Source organism: Cricetulus griseus, chromosome 7 (assembly GCF_003668045.3).
Source record: "Cricetulus griseus strain 17A/GY chromosome 7, alternate assembly CriGri-PICRH-1.0, whole genome shotgun sequence".
In the NCBI taxonomy this organism is placed as follows: Eukaryota; Metazoa; Chordata; class Mammalia; order Rodentia; family Cricetidae; genus Cricetulus; species Cricetulus griseus.
The window spans coordinates 74,316,247-74,333,522 of record NC_048600.1 but is presented as its reverse complement, the minus strand read 5'-3'; the positions used below and the strand labels follow the sequence as shown (position 1 = coordinate 74,333,522).

The window sequence follows — 17,276 nt, the reverse complement described above, 5'->3', positions numbered from 1 at the left end:
AATTGTCTCTGTCCCCAGCCCCTCACCAGATCCCAGGGTGCTGAGGGCAGACCAGCATCCTCAAAAGCCCTGTTACAACAGGGCTACATAGTCCCGTGTGTCTGGAGCATCACTCCTGGTCATCTCTTTGTACACTTAGGACCACATAGGTCTACTAATTGAGTAAAATCTGGGGTCCCTGTTTGTGTCCCCAGGCCCTTCCCTCCACTCCCAACCCTTAGGGAATCTGGTCGGCATCCACAGGCCGCAAACTTCCAAAACAATCGTGGTATCTTTATTGACTTTTTTCTGAATGCAATGACTGTTTTTTTTTTTTTTTTTAACTCTTAAGGAAAATAAACATCTTTTAGAAACAGCTCGATACACACAATCTTCAGTGTGAAGCAATATACTAATAAGAACACTAGTTGTCTTAACATTTACAGTCTTCATATATATTATATATATGTATATGTATACATATATATACACTATATAACGAGGCCAGATATAATACACACGTTTACCATTTTACAGTCGTATGTACAGGAAGTTGCAGGGAAAGGGGGTCTGCATCAGGCCTATTGAAGCGTGGACAGAGCTGAGAACACAAACGGACAGGTGGGTACTGGCCATGGTGGTGTCGGTGGTGATGGTGGTTGCATAGGGAAGGGACATCACTGTAGCCCCTACCCCGCCCAAGGCCAGGTTAGGGCTCTGTGCTGTGGAGCACACGACGCATAGCAGCGACACACAGAAGCGAGCATGTTCCCAACATATATACATTCTATATAACATATATATAGAGGGGTACACAGGTTTGTACACGAAGTCTAGCACTGTCCCCACCCATGAGCCGAGAGAGTGGCAGTCCCTGGAACCCAAGGTGGTGTTTTGGGACAGCAGCACATCTGCCTAGAGGGTAGCCAGGCCCAATTTCCTCAAGCTTCTAGACCGGGCTCCAACAGTGGGGTGGAAGACTGGAAAGGGGACAAACAGAAGCCATAAGGGCACCGCCCCAGGCCAGCCCACATCAGGGACCACATGGCCTGAGCCCAGGCCTTCCAGGACCCTGGGCAAAGCCTGAGGCAGAGGGTGGGGGTGCTGGGCCGCATTCCCCCATGGCTGGGCCTCTGCAGAAAAGCTTGGGTCCTGCCCCACGTCGTCCACCGAGCCAACAGTGCCCTCGGCCTCTTCCCAGGGGCACAGCTTGCATGCCACGTCGTTTCAGAACTTGCAGGGGACTTGGACCCCGCCCGAAGCCGCGCGCCCCGGGGTCTGGCCGCCCGGTGGCCTGCCCTCGCCAAGTCTGGCCTGGAACAGGTTTTCTTCACAACCCGGGCCTCACGCCAGCGCCCGAAGCAGCCGGAACCAAGACCCGGGGTGGGATCAAGGACCGGCTGTGGGCGCAGCTCCTCTTCCTTGGAGGATCGGCCACGTGGGGGATTACAACGGCAGCCTCTGTGGGAGGGACAGCGCATTAGAGCCAACCACTGCTGCCCGCCCCAGCCCTTCCACGGAGTAGCCCTGCAGCCCACTCCAGGGGTCGTGGGAAGTACCTTAGGGACCTGGCCATGCCCCCTCTGCACCCTCTGGCAAGGCAGGGAGAAACTGGGTTGGGCAAGAAGGGCTTTCTCAGGGGAGTCTGTTCACCTACCTTATGTTTGGGGCACTTCAAAGTAAAATTCTCCTCAATGAATGTACAACCTGTGAACAAAGGGAAGTTTCTGTGGCGACACAGGCTAGGCTGGCTGCCAGTGTTGATTCTTGAGCACCCAGGTCCTCCTTAAAACCCTCATTCGTTCAAACTGCACCTGAGGGAGGCAGCCCCTCTGCCTCTACCCTGACACTCCTTCTCTCCCTACACCCAAGAGAGATTCCCCCTGTCCCATTGCCACACGGCCATCTCCAGGTCTCTCCCTACAGCGGAAGGAACTCCCCTTCCCTCACATGCCCACTCCCCATGCCTTACTGTGCATGGCCATTTCGTCCCAGCCTCCTGCACAACTGTCAGGAGAGGCCCTTGCTCAGAAAGCACCGGTGACTGCCAGGTGGCTGACAACTGAGAAGTGCAGTCTCAGAATCTGACTGGCATGTCAGTTACCAAGGCTCTGCATCCATTTTGTAGAATAGTCACTGTCACCTACTGGGTTCTGTCATGGGTCCCCTTCCTCTTGTTCAGAGAAGTGTTCTGGATGGAAGGGCTTATTCTTACCAGACTGCAGTAGGTGACAAGGTCACAGGTCTGAATGAATTCCCCCAGCTGTCCAGTGAGGACAGCTAAGCACAGCCAGTGTTCACACCTGGGCAGTGTGTGGCTGAGATCACCAGGCCAGCTGCCATCCACTCAAAGGCCCTCTTGGGCCCCTCTTTCCTCCCTTCTCTGCCACCGACCAGGGGTTCACCTTCCAGTCACACTCCCCCCATCTCATACCAGGGACGGTGCAGCCTGCCTATACTTCCCTCCCCTTTCTTCACCCAAAGAGGAGGGTGATGGACACCACGTGAGAAAACTGCAGGCAGGAGAGGTTGTCCTCTAGGGCCAGCTGCTGCCAGGTGCACTCAGGCACACACATTTGGCTCTGGGGCTGGGCTGGGCTGGACCTAGGTTCCAATACAACCTAACTAGAGGTGGTTGCTACTTCCCAATCAGCTCAGTCAACCTTAAGAGCAGGGACTGGGGTGGGGGGTGGGGGGTAGGCAGTTTGGGACTGAATACAGATGTTCAGATTGGAGCCTATGCTGTAGCCAATGTGCACTTAGAAGTGAGGGGCAGGCAGGGCGTTGGTGGCGCACGCCTTTAATCCCAGCACTCGGGAGGCAGAGGCAGGCAGATCTCTGTGAGTTCGAGGCCAGCCTGGTCTCCAGAGCGAGTGCCAGGATAGGCTCCAAAGCTACACAAAGAAACCCTGTCTCGAAAAACCAAAAAAAGAAAGAGGGGCAGAAGGCGAGAGAGTGTGGTCACCTTGCTTCTAGCAATCTAGGAGACTGAGGACACCTAGGAATGGCTGGCCCCATGTGGTAAACTATTCCTGTACTCCCTAGCCAAGTGCTAGTCACTCTGGCCTCCTCACTCACCCTAGCTGCTGCTTCCCAGGGCTCCACCTCCCTAACAGCTGTTCAGAGGTGCCCTCCACCCCCAGTGCTGAGGACATGAGTCTAATGGGGACAGCTCCCGTGCAGCCTGACCACAGGGCAGCTGCTGGCTGTGGCAGGAGGCTCTCTCCTATTGTGCCCCACCCTTAGCTACAGGGCTCTGCCTTTGGCCAACAGGGCAGAGATTACAAAAGCCTTGTTACCTGTTCTTATAGAGCCCTACTGCTGTCACAAGGATGTACTAGGTGAACCATCTGAAGCAGACAGCACTGACCTAGCAGCCCACCCCCTGCAGAACCTGATAAAAGCATTAACCATTAGTGGCTATGTAAGCCACTAAGCTGGGTGTGGAAGGACAGGAACTTGGCCCTGCTACTGAATGCCCTATTTTCTCACAACCGCCCTGCCCAAACTAACATCTTTTTTGTTTTTGTTTTTCCAAGACAGGGTTTCTCTCTGTAGACCTGGCTGTCATGGAATTCTCTTTATAGAGTTCAGGCTAGCTTTGAACTCACAGATCCATTTGCCTCTGCCTCCCTGGTGCTGGGATTAAAGGCGTGTGCCACACTGCCTGGCTCAAATCAAAATCTTAAAATGAGGAAACCAGGCTTGACACATCCACTCTCTCTTATGGGCACTTTGACTGCAAAATGCTTCTATGCACTACGTGTGCCAGGGCCAGTGGAGGCCAAAAGGGGGCCTCAAATGCCCTGAAACTGGAGTTTCAGATGGTTATCAAGACACTGAGTGCTGAAGGTCAAACCCAGGTACTCCTGAAGAGCAGGGTTGCTGGCAAGCCACCTCCCCCACCTGCATGAGGGAGTTAGTTATCTTGATTAACTGCAGTGAGAACACCGACCTGCCTTTTTCTGTTGCTACTGTTTTTAAGAACACTATTATTACTTTGGGAGGGTGGGTCTCACTATATAGCCTTGGATGTCCTGGAACTCATACTGTAGACCAGGCTGACCTTGATCATGGAGATCTGTTTGCCTTTGCGTTCCAAATGTTAGGATGAAAGGCATGTGCCACCATGCCTGGCTTAAGTTTTATTTTATTTTTTCAAAGTGTATATATGTATGAGTGGCTATCTGTGTGCACTGCAGTACCGACAGAAACCAGAAGAGGGCATCAGATCCACGGGAGACGGACTTAAAGGTAGGCCACCAGTATGGTGGGTGCTGGGAATGAACTTGGGACCTCTGCAAGAGAACTCTTAACTGCCCAGCCATCTGAGACAGAGTTTCACCATATAGTCCTGGCTGACCTGGAACTTGCAATGTACTCCAGGTTGGCTTCAAACTCAACATTTGCCTGCCTCTGTCTCCCAAGTGCTGGGATAAAGCAATATGCCACCATGCCTAGCTCCTTTCTGATTCTTTTACTTTCCCTTTTCGAGACAAGGTTTCTCTATGTAGCCCCAGCTGTCCTGGAACTCACTCCATAGACCAGGCTGGCCATGAGCTCACAAGAGAGCCACCTGCCTCTGCCTCCCAATGGTGGGATTAAAGGCGTGCGCCACCACACTCAGCTCTTCTCTCTGCTTCTTGACCCATACATGTAGTGTGCCTGTTGCTATGACTTCCTTACTAGAGTGGCTTGTGATCTGTGACTGAGCCAAAACAAATCTTTACTTCCCCAAGCTACTTTTGTCAGGGCATTTTATCATAGCGACAGAAAAGTCACTAAGACACCTAGTCTATGACTATGGTATGACCATGGCTGTCCTGTCTGCCCCTTCAGGCTGAGCCCCTCGGGAGGCTGGACAAGCGTGGAGTAGGAGAGCGCAGAGAAAAACAGAAAGCCCCAGCCTGTGTGTGGCTGTGGGTGAGACAGCACACAGTACAGATGTAGCTAGGACTGGGCAGAAAGTGAATTGCCACATGATGACTTGGGCTGAGACAGGCTGGATAGGGAGTAAGTCCACATTCCAATACAGGTCACAGTGATGGAGGCAGTCCTGTGTCCATGAACATCCTTTTCTGTTGAGTGTTACCAGCTTAGCAACACCACAAGACTGTCACCATCTGAGACCCTGTGTGACTCCCAGGGTGGCTCGGCAGGGACTAATGTTGGCCCAGGGTCCATTGGGCAGACAGCACTGATGGTGTTCTACTGCTCAGACTAGGACAAATGACCAGGCCAGAGCTGAGGAATGGGGGGGAACGACAGCATCCGACTCATGAGGCTGTACTTTCTGAGAGTCCTGCTGCTCTCCAATGCAGAGCTGCTCATGGTCCAGCTCTGAAGATGGGGCCTAGGAGACTGTGATGGGCACAGGAAGAAGTGTCTCCTGGGCTGGATCTGGACAAGAATGTGCTGCCCGCCATTCCCAGCGACTAGATGCTTTCTTTATAGGCAAGTGCTTCAAGTTCCCCACTTGATGGGTTAGGGCTGGCCTTGTTGGTCCTGTGACCCACAATGAGTAGGAATGAGAACAGGTCACAGGGGTCTGTCACAGACCCACACCACTGCTCCAGAGTTTGCATGGTAAGTTCTGATAGCCAACATGCCAGCTGGTCTGTCTCCACCTTGACCTAAATTCCCCTAGTTTGATTGCTTTTTCTGCCTAAGTGCTGGAGATGATGTCTCTGGCACACTCTGCACAGGATGGTGGCCCACAACAATCTACCACTGAGATACTCACTGCTCATTTGGTTGTAGTTGGTATATAACCTTTCTCCTTTTCTCTGTCGAGTGTACTCCTATTCATCCGTAAAAGCCCATGCTCACACTCTTTCTGGGCTCTTTGCTCAGATCTCTGTTATATCATTTATGCCCCTCGGAGCTCTGGGAAGTCCTCAATTAGGTAGGTAAGGACCAACCCATTTCCACATCCTTGGAACTGCCAAATGCAGGTTGAGGCAAAGAGAACAACGAGACAGAGTTGTTGGGGCAGGTGAGGGCCCTGGGAGTCAAATGGGATCTGAGTTGGAGCAGCTGTGCCCAGGTCAGCTCTTACCTGTGTCATTGGCACAAGGGTAGTGATAGGTGTGGATACATCCTTTATAGGAGCACGAGATGGTCGCCCCGGCTTCATGACAGCTGGAACATGGCTGAAGAGAGAGGAAGGCAAGTCAGTCCTTGTGTGTCCAGACAGGCCCAACAGCACTTCTGCCAGAATAGCACTGCGATGCAACAGGGAGGGGAATGCCCTCGAGTGTTGGCCCTCTGCCACCTCCTGGGCTGGCACACTGGGTGGGGACCCTCTTGGGCTAGTGGTGCTAGTCACCACAGTGACCATGGCTGGCAGCCACCATCTGTCAGGTGCTGCTTACATGCTGGCTCTGGTGTGTCCTCATCCACTGGCTCCTTCTAGCAGCAGCAAGGGGGAGTGGCTTTCACTGCCCTCCACTTTCCAGATGGTGAGACAGGCCCCTTCCATGTGAGGGAGAAGCACGCTCTCTACCCAATGGCAGCAGCAGATGCACAGAAATGAGCTGGGGGGAAGAGTTGACATATGACCCCCAAGAGGCTGATCTCATGTGAATCTGATGCCCCCCAGAATATGTCCAGCCCCTCTCCATAATGACTTTTTCTGGGCTCAGAGGCTGTGACCTGGCTAGGACAGGACAATGATGAGAAGGCTAAGGGATGAGTGACGCCAAACCTTGGAATAGGGAGGGATATAGATGGGTCCTAGGCCACTCCTGCTCCCAAGCCTGTCATGATGGACAACGAGGTAGGAGGGAAGCAGAGGACACAGAAGGCTCAGAGGCCAAGCACTTTAGTTAACAGTGCATTTGGTGCCAGGCATTGCTGCTAGTCCCAGCATAGCACCGTCTTCCCAAGGTCAGAGAAAAGAGAGCTGGGAACAACCCATCAGCTCAAAGATCCAGGTAGACCCAGAGCCACAACACAGCTGATCCAGGCTACCCTGGTAGGGTGGTTTCTACCCAAGCACTCTGTAGCTGGAGTAGCCAGTGGGGTGGGTCAGCAAGAGGAAGACATCCACGCAGTGTCTGGATGAGCCTCCCAAGGACCTAGAGCCCTAGGCCCACTTCTTAAGCCACTAAGGGAAGAGGAAGCATAGTGGAAACCCCAAAATAGACTAAGTCTCACTCACAGTGGCCCTTGGGAGTACTGTGAGGCTAACTATGGCCCCCTTGTGGTAGATAGTCCCAAGCAATCCTGAGGCAAGACTGTTCATTACAAATATGGAGAGACTAAGGCACGGAAGGATGAAGACTTGTTCTTGGCCCCAGTTCCCTTGCTGGGGGGCATAGCCGATCAACCATGTCACCCACATCCAGAGGCCGCTGGTCTCCTAGGGTGTGATCAGCCCCAGTTCCCTGAAATGCAATACCCTGTCTAGTCAGGAAACAGTGTGCACGATGACAGATCGAGGATGTGGGCAGCCCGGGTGGCTAAAGACCTGGAAGGTGGGCATGACAGGCTGAAATATAGTAGGAACTGTGGAGGATAGGAAGACCAAAGGCTGGCCAATGCAATGGGTGGGAGCTGGCATTCTGGGCTTCCTGGGCATTCTGGACACAGGGCTTCCTAAAGTTAGATTTGAACCAGGGTCTGGCTGGTCCCTGGAGAAAGCAGTGCCAACGAGCCACTGAAGCAGAAAGCAATGGGCTGAACTATGACCCTGCAGGTCATGTTCCAGGAAACCTGGAACCCCCTAGCCTATCCCCCAGTGTACTCTGCCCGGGGGTGGGGGTGGGGATGGGGGTGGGGGGCGACTGTGGGGTTACAGCCTTGCAGCAGGCCCCAGCTGCCAGTCATGAGCCAGCCAGGCCTACCTCTAGCAGGGAGGAGACTTCAATATGCAGCCAATCCTTGTCCAATGAGAGCCTCTCCTGGCCTTCCCTGTGAGCAGCTCCAGCTCCAGTTGTGACCCCATGACCCTCCTCAGCTCAACAGGATGTTGTGTGTGCACCAGCATGGCCAACAGGAGGCCCAAGGCACAGGGCCAGACTAGGCCATGGAAGGCCCTTACCTGCACTCATCAATGCTGCAGCCTGTTTATGTGAGCCCAGGGCTGGGGGTTGGAGACCAGATGACTGAGTCTCAGCCCTGCCCCTCAAATAAGCCCTGGGTAATGAAGGGTATCAGGTATCTCTCTGGACTTGTATCAGGTATCAAGGTTCCAGGCTTTTCTTTTCTTTTTATGTGCATTAGTGTTTTGCCTGCATGTATGTCTGTGTAATGATACCAGATCCCCTGGGACTGGAGCTACAGGCAGTTGTGAGCTGCCATGTGGGTGCTGGGAATTGAACCCTGGTCCTCTGGAAGAACAGCCAATTCCCTTAACCACTGAGCCATCTCTCCTGCCACCAAGCTTGTTATTTTCTAATGAACGGGAGACAAGACTATTTCAAGGTAGCTGTGAAGACTTAGTTCAAAGGAGCTAGTAGGAAGATGGGGGTTTGGTGCCTGCCTGCTGCATGAACTGGCTGAGGTACTGAAAGCTGTGCTGTCTTGTCTCAGGCCCTTCTCAGCATGATGGGCAGACAATGGGGCCCAGAAAGTCTACAGCCATCACCATGGGCAGGAGATGCCTGAAGCCTGGAGCCAAGGGCAGCATCCACAGTGGTCCCCGAGGTCAAGGATGGGGCCTGGACAGAGTGCTTCTGAGGAGCTGGGGCAGTGAAGTATGAAGAGGAGGGAGTTCGCTGGCAGTCAGAGTCCTCTGAACTCAGATGCCCACAGTGGACTGAGGGGGAGGGAGACGGAAATCGATAGCTGGTACGAACACCCACTAAGGACAGTGCAGAGAGAGGAATGAGCCTTGCAGCCTGGCTGCCCAAGACACGAATGCAGGGGCACAAGTGGCTCTGCTGCCCTGGGGCCGAAGCTTCAGGGGAGCATGGCCTCTCGAGTTGTCTCTGTCCGTCCCCTTTGGTCTGAGGAACCTTAAAGGCAGCCAGAGCTCAGAATGCTCTCTTCATCCTAGACCTGTGATCCCAGATAGACCCCTCAAGATCAAGGCTAGGTGCTGTGTGGCCTTGCCCACGCGAGGAAGGAACAAGGGTAGAGGCTGTGCCTGCGCAGTCCAAAGTTTTCTGAAAGGATGACTTAGAACGGGAGGGTTGAGCTTCGGGGCTTCTGTGGCCAGGTAACCCAGGGTTGTCCAGAACCAGTGTCCCATGCTTTAGCCACATGTTGTTTAGGAGCTATCCCCTAAGTCCCAGTTCAGGGGAGACCAGGCCATCTTGACATTCAACCCAGGAAGGGTCCTGTCTTGCCAGGACCCAGTAGCTCTGGTTTGGGGCAGTGTATGTGAGAAGACTGGCCCAGCGGAACATAGAACTGTGGCGTATCCCCTGGGGCAGGATGGATAAACGTGTCCTGCTGTAGCCCCTGGATTACTTCAACTTGCCTCCACACTCCCTCAAGGGACTGGCTACTCTTTGGCTATGGGCCCAAGTGACCCTCACTAAAGCCAGCCTGTCAGTACTTCAAAATCCCATCCCCTACCCCAGCTGGTCTAGCTTCTTACCATGTCCACAGCTACCTTCATGGCCTCCTGCAGCCCAAAGAGCTTCCCGGCCACCAGGTACACCCCGCTGGTCCACACAGCACAGGCCTCATGTACCCAGTGTTCCTGGGTGTCCCCACCAGGCTCTGCAGGGGCCTCTTTGCTGCATTCATGTTTACGGCTCTTGTCAGCTGGGGCCACCTCCTCACCCCCGTCCCCCTGACCATCACAGCAATAGCAACTCTGCAGCCGCCGCGACAGGCCCCGGGCACTGGTGCGCAGGGAGCCCTGCTTGGCGGGGTCAGCTGGGCCATCAGGCCTGGACAGCCTCCCCAGGGTTGTGGTGGTGGTGATGGTGGTGATGGTGCTGGCTGCACATTCCAGGCCTTTCAATGTTCTCTCAAGAGGCAGAGAGGCCTCCTCAAAGGTGCCCTCCAGCCGCACCTTCTCCTTGAGTTTTGGTTTCTTTTTGGGGAGGCAGTGTTCAGGGTAGTAGGGGCCACAGAGGTCCCCAAGGTCCTTGAAGTTGGCCGGGTTTTGGCAGAGGCAGCAGACAAGGCAAGAGGTACTTAGGGCCTTGGATACCACAGGCCCCAGATGCATGGTGGAGGAGAGGGGCAGGGAGGGCCTGGGCTGCAGCACAGGGCCTCCAGGGAACGCGGTCAGAGAGGCCCCAGCTGGTTCTAAGGAGGAGGAGGAGGCAGCAGAGGAGGATGGCTTCCAGTGAGGCTTGGGCTCATCCCCTGGGGAGTTGACAACAGTGCAAATGGTGGTGTATGCGTCTCGCTTCTCCACCCGCACAAAGGGCGAGAAGGCTGGGGTGCGGCTGTCTGCCCTCAGCCGTTTACAAGAGGAAATGTATTTGAGTCGGATTTCAGGCTCTGCAGGATCCAGGGGCAGTACCTGCTGCTGCCGTCTCCGGGTGGCACGTCCCTTACAGGGTGAAGCATGGGTGGTCTTAGCCCGGCCACGGCTGAGGCGCTTCCGCTTTGAATAGCTGCTATAGCTGGCTTGACCTGGCTGCTTCTGTGCCCTTGTCTGGGGCTGGCAGGGCCGGCCTTCAGGGGGCTGGGAGGCCAGTCCCAGCTCCTCTGTCTTTGGCTTCTTGCCTCCTCCACTGGAGCTGTCCTCACCTCCACCCTGAGTGCTGCTGGCCCTGTCATGGGTTGCAAGGATCAGAGTTTGGCCAGGACAGGGCCGCTTTTCCAACGGGCCTTTAGAGGGTCCCAAGGCCCCAGTCCTGCTTTTCCGGCTCCTTTTCTTCGGTGCCCGAGCAGTCCCTAGGGATGGCAGAGTCTCTGGGGACATGAAGGCCTCAGCTTTAGGACAGTCAGCAGTAGAGGACAGTTTCTTACTACTCAAGAGTTTGCCTTTTAGGGACCTGCTGGCTGGATTTCTGCACAATGTGTCAGCTCCTGAAGCTGCTGGTAGCATCTGCCCAGGGCCCATTCCTCCTAGGCCCTCTTCTGCCCCAGCTGGACTGCCCCCTGACCGTTTCTCAGGCAGGGCTGGGCTCCGGGGTGTCCCAGGAGGAGCCCCTGCTACTCTGCATGCAAGTTTTTTGAGACCAGGTGAGGTGATCTTCTGCACTATGGCCTCCAGCTTGAGGCCACGGCCCTTTCGGGGTGGCAGCACCTTGGTCCTCACAGCACTGGGCAGGGATGATGGTGTAGCCAACCCCACGCACACGGCAGGTGGCTCCAGGGATGGGGGTGGGGGTGGCTCCCCACTGCCTCTGGGCCTGGCCCTCTGGGGTGAGGCCATCCTCCTCAAGAGACCAGGAGAGCTCTCCGGCCTCTCCTCCCTCCCGTCTGCCCCACTCCCACTGCTGCTGCGAAGGATGAGGCTTCGCTTTTTGGTGGGGACAGGAGCCATGAAAGCTGACTTCCTTTTGAGTGCATGGAGAGGCCGATCTGAAAGCTTGCTCCCTGTACCAGGCTTGGGTACTTTGACCCGCTGGCTCACCCGGCCTTCCTTCTGGGGCCCACTGGAGACCTTGAATGCAGTGGGTAAGTGGTTGTTGGCAGGGAGTTTCTTGGTGGCACGACACTCTGGGATCCGGCTCTCTGAGGGCCGCCGCCGTTTGGCATGGAAGACCTGCTGGGGTTTGGTGCGAGACCGAAGGACCATGGAACGCTGGTCTTTGCCAGGGATGCTGGGAGAGTCTGGCTCCTTCGTCTTGGAGCCCATGGGGCTACTGTCCGAGGCAACAGGCAGGGCAGCAGGGTTGCTGGGGCTGGATGCAGCCTTGGGTGATGGTTTTCCTACCCGCTTGCCAGACTTGAAGGCAGCTCGCTGTTTGCCTCCCAGTTTGTCAGGAGGTGTGGGGGTAGTGGTCAGGCCTGGAGGTCCAGGAGTTTGGGGCTCACTCAGAGCTGTAAGAGAGCGAGTGCACATTCTGGGGAGCCCTTCTGATAGCCCCCGACCTGGGGCTCCAGCCCCTTCTGCCTGTGCCTGGGGGGGTCCTGTGCAGGACTCTGGGAGCAAGAGGTCTTTGGGAAGTGCTGGTACCCTGCACGGAGAGTCTTCAGCCTCAGGCAGCCCTCGCTGTACCCGCCGGCTCCGTAAACTTTTACCCCGTGGCACAGGCTCTTTCTTCGCAATGGGCACCTCAGGCACAGCAGGCTTGTTAGGCTTTGGGGCCAGGGAGCCTTCTGAAGTGGTGGAACTACCTGGGGCTCTCTCCATCTCTGGCCCATCTTCTCCTGGCTTCATATGTGACAGTGAAGACTCAAACCAGCTCTGGACCTTGGATTCGGCACCCACAGAGGGGCCCAGCAGGACAGCAGGCTCCCCAGAGAGGTGACATGGGGAAGCCCAACCAGCCTTGGTGTCCAGCACCTCCTCTGCTTCCTCCTTGGTGCAAATCAGCGGAGCCTTGGGGGACAATGGGTCCTGCAGGCTAGGCCTCTGCTCAGGGCTACCCAACAGTTCACACAAGGAAGAGTACTCCTCTTCGGCCTCCAGGTCCTCCTTTCTGCCAGGGGGTGGCAACAGTGGCAGGTCCCCAAAGTCAGTGGAGGAACAGCAATGCCGGCTGTCTTCCAGCCACTGGTCAGCTTTGCCCACCTCAGGGCACTGCAGCAACCCACCTACTTCCTCCTTCACTCCATCTGCCTCCTGCTGTTTGAAGTCCCCAGACAGAGTAGCTGCTTGTTTCCCAATGGCATGGTCTTCCTGGAAGCCCAAGCAGGCAGAGGCCTCATGTGCATCTGCCTTGCCCACATTGTCTGAGGCTTTTACACCCTGCTCCAAGCTCTTGGTGAGCTCACCAGGGTGGAGGCCCCAGCGGGGACAAGCATCACCCAGGTTCTCCTCTGGCCAGGCAAAGGGATTGGCACTGTCCACCGAGCTGGCAGTGGTTGTGTCTGGAAAGCAGTCAAATGCTGCCGGGGTAGGGTCTGGAGTGGCAGCTCCAAGCAAAGGCTTGGTGCCAAAGGACAGGGGACTGGTTGTCTTCTTCGGGTCAGTGGTGGCAAAGGCCACAGAAGGGTCTTCAAACAGTCCTGGGCTGAAGTCCTTGGTGCTACCACCCTTGTCCAGCTGCAAGGGCTCAGGTAGGGTTTCTGGTTCCCCTGACTGTGACCATGAAGTCTTGGCCACAGTGTCTAGGCAGGTGCTGTGGTTCTCCAGTGAGAAGGGAGGTTTACCATTGTCCTTGGGCAGGCTGGAAGCCTCAGCCCAGGCCTTGTCAGCCTTCTCAACGATGGCTTCCTGAAGCCCCAGGATCTCAGAGGCCAGATCTTCCTGTGCCAGGGCACTGAGCAGCAGCCGTGGGCAGTCCCGCTCGCCGGCCACAAATTTGGAGAAGCTATCCAGTGGCAGGGTACTGTGCAGGCTCTGGAAAGAGTCGTCAGACTTGGTGGACATGTCGTCAGGTGAGGTCACAGAACAGGTGGACACTGATTCAGGCTTAGCCTTGGAGTTGTTGTTGACCCTGGCAGGACTGCCACGGGCCTGGCTGCAGTAGAGGAAGCTGCGCTCTAGTGGGTCCTCGGAGCCACTCAGGTAGTCAGTGTCTTGTGGCTCAGCATGAGTGGATTGGGGTGTGCTGCTTGGCGGCTCAGACAGTGGTGTGCCTGCTGGCTCAGCTGAGTAGCCACTGCCCTCGGGGCTACAGTGCTGGCTCTTGTGCTGCTCTGGAGTCCTAGACACAAGGCTCTTAACCCCCTTCTTCTGTGGCATGGCAGCTTTGGACAGCAAGAGCTGCTGCACAGTGTTGGAGATGTTTTCCACCTGTGAGGTAAGTGCTGTGAGGCTCTGCAGGCTGAGGTCCGACAGCAAGTTGTCGGGAAGCTTCTCCTTTTGCAGGGGCTTGCAGTTGCTGACCTGGGGGTCCACAGAACTGGCAGCATCTGTTGGGGATGGATTGAGCAAGGGCATAAAGTGGCTGTGGTCTGTGATGCCAGTGGGGAAGGCCCCAGTGCTAAGCGGCTGCTGGCTATAGGGGAAGTTCTCCAGATTGGGCATCAGTGGTGATGGGGTGGAGCTATAGGAAGGGGAGCGACCCACAGAACGTGCAGGGGAGTGGCTGGAGCTAGGGCTGAAGGTCTGGTAATACTGTTCTGGAGTCCTGACAGCTGTGTCTGGTGGACAGTAGCCCTGGCCTTGCTGTCCATAGTGTTGGTACTTGGCGAGGTTCTGGTAGTGGAGAGTTTCCTGGGTGTGGTGCCGGCCTTGAAGTGCTTGCTGCTGCTGCTCATAGCCAAGGCGGCCTGATTGGTAAGCGTGAAGATTCTGGACCCGCTGCCCTGGGGCCAGGCTGGCATTGGCACTCATTGGCCTGTCGTGAGGCTGGGCAGATGGTGCTGTGCAACTCTTGTATGAGTGCGCCCCCTGCCCACTGCCCTGCACTGCTGGGGCGAAGGTGGAAGAGGCAGGGAAGGACTGGGAATGCTGGGGGAAGTGGCTGCTCTGGGGGAAGGGCAGAGGTGAGGCAAGGTCACTCTGTGGTTTCTGCCTTTGGAGTTTGGGGTAAGCCAGGGGCTGCTGAGGCTGTGGTGGGGGGGCATGCAGGCTGTGAGTCCGGAAGGGGAGTTGGGGGCCCTGCTCAGGGTACTGCCTGTTTGGGGGCACCACCGTCTTCTTCATCAAGTTCTCCTCATACTTGCTCACTGCTCCTGGCAAAGGCTGCGGCTGGGGAGGTGGTGGCTGTGGGCCCCCCCAGGTCTGAAGACCCTCCTCGCCAGAGTAGCGCCCTGGGTAGGGACTGCTGTCTTGAACATAGCTGGGGAAAGCCGGCCTCCCCTGCAGGGACTTGCTGCCTCGGTGGTACTTGTCTGCAGCTGTCGTGGCCACGGTGCCAGAAGGCGTGCCAGTACCACCCTCATAGCCTGTATAGGGCTGTGGGTTGTAATAGTCCTTGGCCAGAAGCCGCTGCCGATCACAGCTGAGCCCAGCCTGACCTGGCTGCCTGTAGTTCTCCAGGCGCGATGTCTCCTGTGAGGTTTGTGGGTAGTTTTGCTGTTTGCCATGGAAACCACACCTTTCTCGAAAAGACTGCATGACTCGGGCCGGTTATCTGTGAAGAGAAGGGGTGGTGCAGAGGGAAAACAATTCAGATGGGCCATGTTCCACTCTCTCTGCCTCAACCAGCACCCCTCCCAGCCACCTTCTCACCAGCTGTGCACATATTGACAACCTCTGGGTCTGGGAGGTGTGCTCTGAAATCCTGCTTCCACAGTGCCTGCAGCTGAGCCGTGCTGAGAACTGCCAATGACACGGTCAGTCCAAAACAGACTGCACAGAGCAAGTCACAGGAATGACCACTCTAGGGCCCTCTTGCCAGCTCCTCCCCTCTACCCGCTTGTCTGTAGCACCACGCCCAGCCCTTGTAGACAGTTCAAATTAGCAGAGCAATTCCACTCTGTTCCCTGGGGCCCTACTAGATCCCATAATCTTAGTCTTTGAGTAGCCCTACTTAAGCATGACCCAGCCACACTAGGTACTCAGGAGGACCCCTCCCCAATCAGGGAGAGGCCGCTTGCCAGACCTGCTGTGACTGCACATACAGGAATCCACACATGTACAAAGGACCTATCAGACACATGGACATGCACGCTCACACACACCTCCTCTGCAGTGCCATCTGGACTCTGTCCCTTCTGGCAGATGTTGACTGGGGGCTGCTAAGCCAACTGTCCACATGAAGCACCCCCTCCTCTGACTTCTGGGAATGAAGGATGGCAGCACCTGCCTCCTGTTGTTGGTATCATAGGTGCATGAACAGATTATGTAGTCCAGAATGTGGGGATGCATACTAATAGGGGGCTGGCCCCTGGAGACCATACTACCCTGCCTCTTCTCTGTCCCTCCTGCTGTGCTGGCTCCTGATCTAGGGGATGGGCAGGTAGTGTCTCATCTACCAGGAGAGCAGGGGCTTTTGTGGACAGAGTCCTAACAGGGGCCTGTGCACCTTGGCTAGTTTTCTTTAACTGACTGGCTTGGTTACCCCAGAAACCCTCAGTGTTGGAAGACAGGAATGCCCCCAAGCTTCGAAGAAATCACAAAGGCTAGCTATTGAGCCTGTGCCCCACATGTCAGGGTTTAGCCAGGCTGAAGGCAGGAGGTACAGGTTCTCCGGGGCTAAGCAACTCTAGCCCCCAGGAGGGAACTGGGACTTTCCAGTTCTTGTTCCAAAACATACTAAGATGGAGGCGTGGCCTGCCTCAGACCACAAAGGTTTCAGGGGTTTTGTTTGTTGTTTGTTGAGAAGAAAATGTGAGGGTGGAGAGGTAGGTGCCTCACAAAAAGAAACACAAAGGTGTAAGAGAGGTAGGAATGGAGAGGTTGCACAGGCAGGGCGGTCCAGCCTCCCTTTAGTCTGGATCCCACAAAGGTGCCTTCGTTTCTTTGTCTTAGAATTGCCCCAGGGAAGGGAGCAAAAGAGGACCTCTATCCAGGGGGACAGGGCATGCCCAGGCATCCAGATAACCCCAGAGCTCACAGCAGTAGATCTGATCCACATGCCCCTAAAACAACTTTCCTCCTCCCCAGATTGTTAAAGCTTCCTGCTTGCCCCACCCACGGCTCATCACATGTCTCTAGCCCCTCACTAAGACAGTGCCCACCTACCCTTGGGATCTAGTCCAGTCCTCGTGGTTTAGATGAAATACCCCAAGCTGTGTTAATCCAGAGGGGCTGGAGGCAGCCATCTATTCAGGTGGATGACCTGGTGCCTTCTGTCTCTACCTTCCTAGAGCAGAGCACACTCTGGATGTAGGTAGATGTCACCCCTGCTCAGGACTGCTGGTAGGCCACTTCTAAGACCAGCACACAAAATGCCAGTTCCCTGTCTTCCCTGGGTGTGTGTTTATACATACAAACACGGACTGCTCTGAAGGCTACATCTGCCTCCCTCATATATCTGCACAAATTACATTTCGGTTTTTATTAGTCCCAGATCACTCTCATTTCCTGCTGAGTGTCCTGTAGATATCATTAACATTTCTACGGCTGGAGTTGTGTGTGCGCGTGTGTCTCTGTGTGTGTCTCTCCCGCCAGTCCCACTGCCACATTCCCAAAATGCATTACCAGAGACATTTTCTAAAAAGAGGGGAGCCATGAACAGTGCCCGTCCCTTGCAGTCTCTATCCCATCTAATCAGTCCAGCTGCTGCACGTCTTAATTTCCCCACCCAGGATTACAGGCTGCCTTTCTGATGCACACAGGCAGCTGGATGTGGAAAGCATCTATCTCTAAGAAAAGACAGTTCAATTAAAATCCCAGAGGCCCAGTGCCTGTTGGAGGACACAGGCAGAAACATGTGCCC

The 17,276-nt window shown here is 55.4% G+C and overlaps 1 protein-coding gene across 4 annotated transcripts in view; it reads right to left on the bottom strand.

Moving 5' to 3' along the window:
• Positions 1-252: 252 nt before the first annotated feature.
• The window catches only part of Rai1 (retinoic acid induced 1), a 100,720-nt gene continuing 83,696 nt past the window's right edge, over positions 253-17,276 (bottom strand). For all 4 annotated transcript variants that reach the window (XM_027427310.2, XM_027427308.2, XM_035447245.1 and 1 more), the window contains 4 exons: positions 9,527-15,026; positions 6,038-6,131; positions 1,637-1,686; positions 253-1,440 (listed from right to left, as the gene is read on the bottom strand). In XM_027427310.2, coding sequence (XP_027283111.1) covers positions 1,426-1,440; positions 1,637-1,686; positions 6,038-6,131; positions 9,527-15,010 — 5,643 coding nt within the window. In that variant the 5' untranslated portion in view covers positions 15,011-15,026 and the 3' untranslated portion in view covers positions 253-1,425. The remainder of the gene's footprint in view (positions 1,441-1,636; positions 1,687-6,037; positions 6,132-9,526; positions 15,027-17,276) is intronic.